The following is a 12,242-nucleotide window of genomic DNA, read 5'->3' on the forward strand; positions in this document are numbered from 1 at the left end:
TGCAACTACTATTACTACTACTACTATTGCTATTGCAACTACTATTACTACTAATATCATTACTACTACTGCTACAACCACTGGACGTATTAGATATCTAATGAAAACAGTTACTGTTATACTTAAAACTTTTGCTAATGTGGATCACTTTACTTATTAAAAACTACTGGAAGAGCACTTTCAATTTTGTTTCATATATATAATACATTAAAAAAGATCAACACTTAGGTTTTATAGAAGGAAGTTTCCAGTAAGAGTTAAACTGTGTTTTATTTCCATTTGACTTCAATTATACGTTGGTAAAATCATTAGAAATGTAACTTATATGTCATTAGAAATGTAACTTATATGTCATTAGAAATGTAACTTATATGTCATTAGAAATGTAACTTATATGTCATTAGAAATGTAACTTATATGTCATTAGAAATGTAACTTATATGTCATTAGAAATGTAGCTTATATGTCATTAGAAATGTAACTTATATGTCATTAGAAATGTAGCTTATATGTCATTAGAAATGTAACTTATATGTCATTAGAAATGTAACTTATATTTTTTTTTTTATTATCACACCGGCCGATTCCCACCAAGGCAGGGTGGCCCGAAAAAGAAAAACTTTCACCATCATTCACTCCATCACTGTCTTGCCAGAAGGGTGCTTTACACTACAGTTTTTAAACTGCAACATTAACACCCCTCCTTCAGAGTGCAGGCACTGTACTTCCCATCTCCAGGACTCAAGTCCGGCCTGCCGGTTTCCCTGAATCCCTTCATAAATGTTACTTTGCTCACACTCCAACAGCACGTCAAGTATTAAAAACCATTTGTCTCCATTCACTCCTATCAAACACGCTCACGCATGCCTGCTGGAAGTCCAAGCCCCTCGCACACAAAACCTCCTTTACCCCCTCCCTCCATCCCTTCCTAGGCCGACCCCTACCCCGCCTTCCTTCCACTACAGACTGATACACTCTTGAAGTCATTCTGTTTCGCTCCATTCTCTCTACATGTCCGAACCACCTCAACAACCCTTCCTCAGCCCTCTGGACAACAGTTTTGGTAATCCCGCACCTCCTCCTAACTTCCAAACTACGAATTCTCTGCATTATATTCACACCACACATTACCCTCAGACATGACATCTCCACTGCCTCCAGCCTTCTCCTCGCTGCAACATTCATCACCCACGCTTCACACCCATATAAGAGCGTTGGTAAAACTATACTCTCATACATTCCCCTCTTTGCCTCCAAGGACAAAGTTCTTTGTCTCCACAGACTCCTAAGTGCACCACTCACTCTTTTTCCCTCATCAATTCTATGATTCACCTCATCTTTCATAGACCCATCCGCTGACACGTCCACTCCCAAATATCTGAATACGTTCACCTCCTCCATACTCTCTCCCTCCAATCTGATATTCAATCTTTCATCACCTAATCTTTTTGTTATCCTCATAACCTTACTCTTTCCTGTATTCACCTTTAATTTTCTTCTTTTGCACACCCTACCAAATTCATCCACCAATCTCTGCAACTTCTCTTCAGAATCTCCCAAGAGCACAGTGTCATCAGCAAAGAGCAGCTGTGACAACTCCCACTTTGTGTGTGATTCTTTATCTTTTAACTCCACGCCTCTTGCCAAGACCCTCGCATTTACTTCTCTTACAACCCCATCTATAAATATATTAAACAACCACGGTGACATCACACATCCTTGTCTAAGGCCTACTTTTACTGGGAAAAAATTTCCTTCTTTCCTACATACTCTAACTTGAGCCTCACTATCCTCGTAAAAACTCTTCACTGCTTTCAATAACCTACCTCCTACACCATACACTTGCAACATCTGCCACATTGCCCCCCTATCCACCCTGTCATACGCCTTTTCCAAATCCATAAATGCCACAAAGACCTCTATAGCCTTATCTAAATACTGTTCACTTATATGTTTCACTGTAAACACCTGGTCCACACACCCCCTACCTTTCCTAAAGCCTCCTTGTTCATCTGCTATCCTATTCTCCGTCTTACTCTTAATTCTTTCAATTATAACTCTACCATACACTTTACCAGGTACACTCAACAGACTTATCCCCCTATAATTTTTGCACTCTCTTTTATCCCCTTTGCCTTTATACAAAGGAACTATGCATGCTCTCTGCCAATCCCTAGGTACCTTACCCTCTTCCATACATTTATTAAATAATTGCACCAACCACTCCAAAACTATATCCCCACCTGCTTTTAACATTTCTATCTTTATCCCATCAATCCCGGCTGCCTTACCCCCTTTCATTTTACCTACTGCCTCACGAACTTCCCCCACACTCACAACTGGCTCTTCCTCACTCCTACAAGATGTTATTCCTCCTTGCCCTATACACGAAATCACAGCTTCCCTATCTTCATCAACATTTAACAATTCCTCAAAATATTCCTTCCATCTTCCCAATACCTCTAACTCTCCATTTAATAACTCTCCTCTCCTATTTTTAACTGACAAATCCATTTGTTCTCTAGGCTTTCTTAACTTGTTAATCTCACTCCAAAACTTTTTCTTATTTTCAACGAAATTTGTTGATAACATCTCACCCACTCTCTCATTTGCTCTCTTTTTACATTGCTTCACCACTCTCTTAACTTCTCTCTTTTTCTCCATATACTCTTCCCTCCTTGCATCACTTCTACTTTGTAAAAACTTCTCATATGCTAACTTTTTCTCCCTTACTACTCTCTTTACATCATCATTCCACCAATCGCTCCTCTTCCCTCCTGCACCCACTTTCCTGTAACCACAAACTTCTGCTGAACACTCTAACACTACATTTTTAAACCTACCCCATACCTCTTCGACCCCATTGCCTATGCTCTCATTAGCCCATCTATCCTCCAATAGCTGTTTATATCTTACCCTAACTGCCTCCTCTTTTAGTTTATAAACCTTCACCTCTCTCTTCCCTGATGCTTCTATTCTCCTTGTATCCCATCTACCTTTTACTCTCAGTGTAGCTACAACTAGAAAGTGATCTGATATATCTGTGGCCCCTCTATAAACATGTACATCCTGAAGTCTACTCAACAGTCTTTTATCTACCAATACATAATCCAACAAACTACTGTCATTTCGCCCTACATCATATCGTGTATACTTATTTATCCTCTTTTTCTTAAAATATGTATTACCTATAACTAAACCCCTTTCTATACAAAGTTCAATCAAAGGGCTCCCATTATCATTTACACCTGGCACCCCAAACTTACCTACCACACCCTCTCTAAAAGTTTCTCCTACTTTAGCATTCAAGTCCCCTACCACAATTACTCTCTCACTTGGTTCAAAGGCTCCTATACATTCACTTAACATCTCCCAAAATCTCTCTCTCTCCTCTGCATTCCTCTCTTCTCCAGGTGCATACACGCTTATTATGACCCACTTCTCGCATCCAATCTTTACTTTAATCCACATAATTCTTGAATTTACACATTCATATTCTCTTTTCTCCTTCCATAACTGATCATTTAACATTACTGCTACCCCTTCCTTTGCTCTAACTCTCTCAGATACTCCAGATTTAATCCCATTTATTTCCCCCCACTGAAACTCTCCTACCCCCTTCAGCTTTGTTTCGCTTAGGGCCAGGACATCCAACTTCTTTTCATTCATAACATCAGCAATCATCTGTTTCTTGTCATCCGCACTACATCCACGCACATTTAAGCAACCCAGTTTTATAAAGTTTTTCTTCTTCTCTTTTTTAGTAATTGTATACAGGAGAAGGGGTTACTAGCCCATTGCTCCCGGCATTTTAGTCGCCTCATACGACACGCATGGCTTACGGAGGAAAGATTCTTTTCCACTTCCCCATGGACAATAGAAGAAATAAAAAAGAACAAGAGCTATTTAGAAAAAGGAGAAAAACCTAGATGTATGTATATATATATATGCATGTGCGTGTCTGTGAAGTGTGACCAAAGTGTAAGTAGGAGTAGCAAGATATCCCTGTTATCTTAGCGTGTTTATGAGACAGAAAAAGAAACCAGCAATCCTACCATCATGCAAAACAGTTACAGGTTTTTGTTTCACAGTCATCTGGCAGGACGGTAGTACTTCCCTGGGTGGTTGCTGTCTACCAACCTACTACCTTATATGTCATTAGAAATGTAACTTATATGTCATTAGAAATGTAACTTATATGTCATTAGAAATGTAACTTATATGTCATTAGAAATGCAACTTTTGTGAGAGTCGTAGAATGGGAGGAACGAAGGTAGGTATTCGTGTCTACGCTGATGACACAGCCTTAAAACCCTTAAACTGTCCAACAAATTTACGTTCACATTCGTAGTGCTCCAAAAATAGATCTATATTATTTTACATATTTTCAAATATAACAAAAAAAAGGTACATCAAAGTTTTATTTACACGTTTTCAAATGTAAAAAAAAAAAGATGATCTATATTTTTTTATATACTTTCAAATTTTGAAAAAACGTAGATCTACGTTTGGACAGTTTAAGGGTTAATTTGCTGGGTCACAACGCAGTGCTGTAGCGTGTTATCATGAACACAAATATTAGTCTCGGACATTAACGACTGGCAGGAGCAGAACCGTAGGTCGTATATTAACATGTTAACGTCTAGAGTGATTGTTATTGTGTTAAAATAAGAGGGAAAATTAGATGTTAGGAAATATTAGTCTCCTCGGGTCATCTACATGATAAATCACTTCAAGACAACAAGAAAGCTGAGTTTAAGCTCAGTAAGTCAGTGATTCTCAACCAGGGGTAAATTCACCCCCGGGGGTAATAATTACATGGCAAGGGGTTAAAATTTGATGTACCTGATAACTGAATAAATAATTGAATAATTTATTTTCTTCTGACCTTGTTTTTCTGCCCCTTTATGATGGCGGTAATTTTTTTGTACGGAAGTAAAGGGGTAAATGGAGAAATACATCAAGCCGAGGGTGTTGATGATGGAGGAAAAGTTGAGAATCCCTGACTGTACGGCATTTGTTTTTTGATACTATGGATAGTTTTAGTAATTATATTTTTATCTCTTTTAACACAGCATTCTATTACACTTGAAAATATATTTTAAATTTCTGAATATATTCAAGTAATCGTGTTATTGCGGACGTGTTTAATTATTTAGTTTTAAAATATTACATTTCTTAGAGTGAATAAGAAACATTATGTTATGCTACTGTAACGACGTTTCGCCCGCTAGGGACTTGATGAAGTCCCTGGCGGACAAAACGTCTTCACATTAAACTGTCATAACCAACATTGTGTGTCTTATTTATATTCTATCGATACATTCTACCACCGAAATACATTTCGTTTATTACACTGATAATACTACTAGACGCTGTTAACTTAGGTTAGCAGTATTACACAGCCACACTGACATGATCAGATAAGAGGATATTTTTCCAGGAATGTCAGTGTTATTTAAAAACACTTATAATATTGTTGTATCAGTCTGTGCAACTAATGTTATTGTTGTACTGATGTTAGTAGAATTACTGATAATGTTAGGTAAAAGGACACAGGTGAGACTAATGTGACATTTGCTTCCTGGAGTAGCTGCTTGAAGGAACACGAGTTTCGAACGAAAATTAGTTTCTTTTATCCGGCTTTAATGTTACTTGATTTTTTCATCCTTACGGCTATAATATTTATAAAAATATTTGGCCGCTTCTCGTCTTTCGTAAACTGAGTATATGAGTATATCTGATGGTTGAAGTATCTTTTTACGAAGGTCAGTACAAATTAAAGGATACTGATTGATAGACTGACAGCACCAGCACTGTTATCACCATCACACACACTACCCACCAGACTCTTCACCAGCAGTCTTCACCAGCACTCTTCACCAGCACTCTTCACCAGCACTCTTCACTATTATCATCAACACTTCTCCAAATGCAAAACTTCTCACCAGCAACATCAGTGGTAGCAGCACATTACCTGACGTGATCACTTTCACCACACATCCAGCCAGACTGGTCAGTATGCAGTACCTACCTCGTGGCTGAGTCCTGTCTTGCCTCCTGACGGTGTCAGGAGTGTGACGAGGAAGAGAGGACCCCAGAAGACAACATAAGCCACAGTCACAACCACAAACATCTTTACCCTCTCCACACCCTCTCGCTCCATCCTGGTAATGTAGTTGTTGACCTGGTGATGCTCCCTTGCTTCTGGGTCTGTTGGAGGGGCAGACAAGGTGACTAGGTGAGTAAATCAGGTTAATGGACGGGAGATAAGATGTGTGGGAAAACTTTAGTTCATAAAAACATTGGTTACGAGGAACCTGGGGTAAGCCAGGTAACAATGAATCAAGCCAGGTGGTACTGTAGCAAAGGTGAGCCTGAGGCCAGGACGAGGTAAACAAGAGGCAGGACAGGAAAATACAGTTAAGTGAGGAGAGACGCAACCTCTGTCTAAGACACGGTAACTACAGACCAAGAAATAACTACCACAGCTCAAGATATGACCAGCAATGTTCAAAACATGACCAACACAGTTCAACACAATCAACACAGAACAAGACATGACCAACACAGTTCAACACGTGACAAGACATGCTGAGAAAGCCTTGGTAACGTTCCCATTTACACAGATGTTAAGAAGAATAACGAAAAATTGTAGATTGATTTGTGTTCTGGGTGTGTTGGCTACAGGAATACTTCCTCACCCTCAGTCCTTGAGGAAATGTAATGGGTACTTCATACGTGAACACACGCAAATTTAAGAACATTTATCCCCAGTTATTCTGGAAGTGCAAATTGTGTGTGCTCGTGGGTAAAAGATTATAATTGTCCACCCGTTTAGTCCGTGAGTTCTAGTAGGAACAGAAATGAAACAGATCGTTCTTGTTGGTTGGTATTCGAGAAACAGGAAACTTTGGTGCGTGTGTGTGGGGGAGGGGTCGCGGAAGTGTGTATTAAGGTATCAAGGAAAGAGAGATATTGTTATCTGAATTCCCTTTTAATGCAAATTTGATGGATGGCTCTATTTGGTAAGTTCGTCTCTCAGATCACTAATGATCTTTCGTGTGAGGCGATGACAAAAATAATCGTCAACGTAATGTAACCTCAGTCTGCTGCTTGTGATGACGTTATTGCAACGTTCTGCCCAGAAGTGTTCAATGAAAATTAGGTTTATAAAGCGCTATGGTGAAGATATTTTGCGTAAAAGCGATATATATATATATATATATATATATATATATATATATATATATATATATATATATATATATATATATATATATATATATATATATATATATATATATATATATATATATATATATATATATATGTCATGCCGAATAGGCAGAACTTGCGATCTTGGCTTAAATAGCAACGTTCATCTTGCCATATAGGACAAGCGAAAATTTGTGTATGCAATAATTTCGCCAAAATCATTCTGAACCTAACGAAAAAAATATATTTCACTGCGTTTGGTTAGTATTAAATTATGTAAACGTATCTAAAATATATTTAGTTGGGTTAGGCTAAAATAATTTTTTTTTTTGTTATAATAAGGTTAGGTAAGTTTTTTAAGATTTTTTTGGTGCAAAATTAAAAATTTTTACATTAACATTAATGAAAAAAATATATCTTTAAACGTATAAGAGAAAATTTTAGAAAGGACTTAATTTTAAATGAGTTCTTGCTAATTGACCAGTTTTACATATTCGGCACGACATATATATATATATATATATATATATATATATATATATATATATATATATATATATATATATATATATATATATATATATATATATATATATATATATATACATACATACAGTGGAACCTCAAAAATCGAACTTTATCCGTTCCAGGAGCTAGTTCTAAATTCGAAAAGTCTGAAATTCGAAGCAATATTTCTCATAAAAAATAATGGAAATACAATTAATCCGTTCCAGAAACCCAAAAATATTCACAAAAATAATACATTTTATAGATATTAATTACAGTTTTACATACATACAACAAATGTTATAGTCTTTAATTAAGTATAGTAATATAAAATAACATTTTTACTTACCTTTATTGAAGATTTGTGATGGCATATGGAGTCATTGGTCCCCAGTCTCACAAAATAACTGTCTACAGTCCTCTGTTTCTGTCTCACAAAAATACTGTCTACAATCGTCTGTTTGTCTCACAAAATAACTCCACAGTCGTCTGTTTCTGTCTTAAAATAACTGTCCACAGTCGTCTGTTTCTGTCTCACAAAATAACTGTCCACAGTCGTCTGTTTCTGTCTCACAAAATAACTGTCCACAGTCCTCTGTACATCCTGGCAAGTTCAACAAGTCTCGCACCACTCTCATACTTTTGTATTATTTATTTCTTCACATCTATGGTGTTTCTCACTTTCTTTACCACAGGGGTACCGCTAGCAAATTTCTTTGGGCCCATGGCAGCTTATTTCACAGTCCCACAAGTACTAAACACAACGAAATAATCGTAAAATTTGTGAATGAGAGCGCAGGTTAGTGTTCACTCAAGCATAAACAAAGCTAGACTGCTCACGGCGCCTGCGCGGGGACGCGGACAGAGCGGGCCAGCGGACAGGTCCCGTACCCGGCGGTCCGAAATTTGAAACGCGTTCGATTTTTGGTACACAGTTTGTCCGAAAAAATGGTCTTATTTTCGAAACGTTCGATATTTGGTACGTTCGATTTTCAAGGTTCCACTGTATATATGTATATATATATATATATATATATATATATATATATATATATATATATATATAGATATATATATATATATATATATATATATATATATATATATATATATATATATATATATATATATATATATATATATATATATATCTATATATATATATATATATATATATATATATATATATATATATATATATATACATATATATATATATATATATATACATACATACATACATACATATGTACATACATACATACATACCTGATAGAAGGGAAATGAGGAGTGATGGTCCGTGACCAGGTGTCGGAATGGGTGCATGTCATGAGGATGAGTCCTAGAGAGGGTGCTGTTTTTCGTACACGTGAATGAAATGACTGATAAAATAGATTGAAAGGCTAGAAAGGGATCTAAACAGGCTACAGGCCTGGGATGACAAATGGCTCCTGGAGTTTATCCTCACTAAATGCAAAGTTATGAAGCTTGTGAATGGGCAAAGAAGATCAAAGATGGAGTACAGCCTCGGGTGTTCAAAGATTTCAAACCTCACTGAAGGGTAAGCATTTTGGGATGAGTATCATACCGAGCACATCTCCTGAGATGGTTATCAACCAATTAACTGTTGCAGCATGTGGGCGCCTGGCAAACCTAAGAACAGCGTTTCGGCATCTAAGGGGCCATTTACGATGCCACACCGTGTACTTCAGGCCCATGTTAGAGTACGAAGGACCAGTATGGAACCCACACCTGGTGAAGCACGTCAAGAAATTAGAGAAAGTCATGGAGGGAAGGGATATGTCCCATAAGGAGAGATTAAGGGAGCTCAACCTGATAACACTGGAGGACATGAGGGATAGGGTGGATAAGTTAAAGACATACAAAATGCTGAGAGGAAATGACAAGGTGAACAGGGGCAGAATATTTCAGAGAAGGGATACAGGAAAAGGAGTCAGAGGTATGTTAGGAAGTATTTCTTCAGCCTTAGGGTTGTTAAGTAGTGGAACAATCTGGTGTAGCTGAGGCGAGATCTATACACAGCTTTAAGAAGAGGTACGATAAAGCTCTTGGAACCGGGAGAAAGTGGAACTAGTAGCAACCAGTAAAAAGGCAGGACCAGGAGTTGTGACTCGACCACTGAAACGAATATAGATAAATTACTGAGAGGGAAACGTACATCAATACCACATGCAGTCTCAATGGTGTGGTGAGAACTGAAGAATGACCTGAATGACTGTTGTTTATGCATGGTTAATGTGGTCGGTTTCAGGAAGACAGATTACATATTACAAGTCAACACTGAAACCTGTGCCACACCGTGAGAACACTGCTGTACCTGTTCCACCTGTTGTTTATGATACTGAACGTGATAGTAGTGGAAGAATCTGATAACACTGACCTTTACAAACAATCAGAAGCTGAGATTTTCAAACAACCTCAATCACTCAACAAGAATTAAATGACCTTGTCAGGGACCTTGACGTATGAAAGCAGAAGGCACAACTGCTTGGATCGTGCTCTCAGGATCCAAACCTTTTAGCAGAAAGGTAAAAAAATTATCCCATTTCCATGCGCGCTATACTGGTTTGGCGACACTCCATCAGACAGAAGATGGTGTGTGTTTCTGCACTGAAGTGAATGGTCTCATGATTGAGGTGGGATTCATTCATTCATTCATTAGGGATTTGCCGGTAAACCATACCCCCGGCCGGGATTGAACCCGCGGTCATAGAGTCTGTAAAAACTTGCATTTGTGGTCACAGAGGTGCCTGTGCTAACTTTCCTATGGTGTTGAAATATACCTAGTTGGATGAATCTTATTGTGGCTAGCTGGTCTAGTGGCTAGCGCGACGGGCTGGAGTTTTGAGACTCTATGACCGCGGGTTCAATCCCGGCCGGGGGTATGGTTTATTTGCAATCGTGTCATTACGATTTCTTAAGTCATGTTGACGGCAGTGAAGGGACTTGAGCTAGAGTTCGTCACGGCCACGCTAGCTGGAGATTCGTCTGTAAAAACTTGCATTTGTGGTCACAGAGGTGCCTTTGCTAACTTTCCTATGGTGTTGAAATATACCTAGTTGGATGAATCTTATTGTGGCTAGCTGGTCTAGTGGCTAGCGCGACGGGCTGGAGTTTTGAGACTCTATGACCGCGGGTTCAATCCCGGCCGGGGGTATGGTTTATTTGCAATCGTGTCATTACGATTTCTTAAGTCAAGTCTTGATTTGCCGGTACTTCCGGCCCGGGTCTTCTCCAGATGGTGACCCGGCGGTGGCCCCCGGGTTGGGGGTGTCGTTCATCATCTTCTTTCTTCTGTCTTCTTTCTTGGGCCCTCCGGGTGGAGGGTAACATCGTCTTCTCTCTTGCGGTGACTCCCCGGGGGGGAGTGTCGTCTCACTTCGCATCTTTATCAGCAGGCGTCCACTTGGGCTTCATCAGCAGGCGTCCACTTGGTCTTCATCAGCAGGCGTCCACTTGGGCTTCATCAGCAGGCGTCTCTGGGGCCCAGGGTCTTCGGGCACTTGTTGCCCCAACAATTATTGGCTGTGTGGCATAGGCTCTAGGTAAGTTCGAGGCGGCGGGTGGGCAGCCAGGACGGGGATGAGAGTTCCCAGGTCTCGGACGGCCAGGTACACCAGCCGGGCTGCGGTGTCTCCTCGGGTCGGGTCCCCAGGTGCCATTGGGAAGTGCCTCCGTCGGAGTGGCACCGTCGTTGGGCAGTCGAGAAGGAAGTGCACTAGTGGCTTGGGGACCATCTGGTCACAATGGCAGCGCTCCTCTCGCAAGCGTTCGATGAGTCTTCTGGCGGTAGGGTAGCCAAGTCGCAGCCGGTGGATCCCAACCTGCAACTTCCTGTCTAGCCTCTGCATGCTCGGTGGGGGTGAGGTGGGCTTTGAACACCAGTCTGATGATTGAAGACTATTAATCGATTTAACAACGGCAATAAAAAGCCATTTTTGCAAACGATCATACTGTGGGATTAAAGAAAACGTACGAGTCCCCGGCTGGCTGCATGGGTAGCTTTCATACAGGCTGTCCACAACTTCCTGGAAAGGCACAGAGCAGGTAGTTATACCGAAGAGCACTGCGTTGCCGTACGTCTCTGTAAATGTATTTTCTTCATTTTCACCTGGACTTCTTTCCATCCACTCTTAGTCTTGTTAGTGATGAGCAGAGTAAAAGGTTTAATCAAGGTATCAGTACAATGGAGAAACGCTATCATGGGAGTTTCGATCCCATCGTGATGGGGACTACTGTTGGTTTCTTCAGAGAGAAGCCAGTGTTAGTTATAAGAGTAAAGACAAATGATTAAAACATTTTATAATACGTATTTTCTACGTCCAGTTAGAATATGTTACTTAATGTTCTTGAAACATTCTTTATCAATTACTTAATAATACAGAATAAGTGTTTAATAACTCACTGTATTACCTGTACTGTAAATTTTGACGAAACATGATTTACAAATTAACTATTCTTAAAACTATGTTGTTCCTTATCAGAAAATCCTGATG

The 12,242-nt window shown here is 39.3% G+C and overlaps 1 protein-coding gene across 1 annotated transcript in view; it reads right to left on the reverse strand.

The window, feature by feature from the left end:
• LOC128684022 (uncharacterized) overlaps positions 1 to 12,242 on the reverse strand; it is a 319,563-nt gene that overhangs the window by 160,506 nt on the left and 146,815 nt on the right. The window contains exon 5 of the mRNA XM_070093438.1: positions 6,035 to 6,213. Coding sequence (XP_069949539.1) covers positions 6,035 to 6,213 — 179 coding nt within the window. The remainder of the gene's footprint in view (positions 1 to 6,034; positions 6,214 to 12,242) is intronic.

This window comes from Cherax quadricarinatus, chromosome 3, assembly GCF_038502225.1.
Source record: "Cherax quadricarinatus isolate ZL_2023a chromosome 3, ASM3850222v1, whole genome shotgun sequence".
NCBI classification, from domain to species: domain Eukaryota; kingdom Metazoa; phylum Arthropoda; class Malacostraca; order Decapoda; family Parastacidae; genus Cherax; species Cherax quadricarinatus.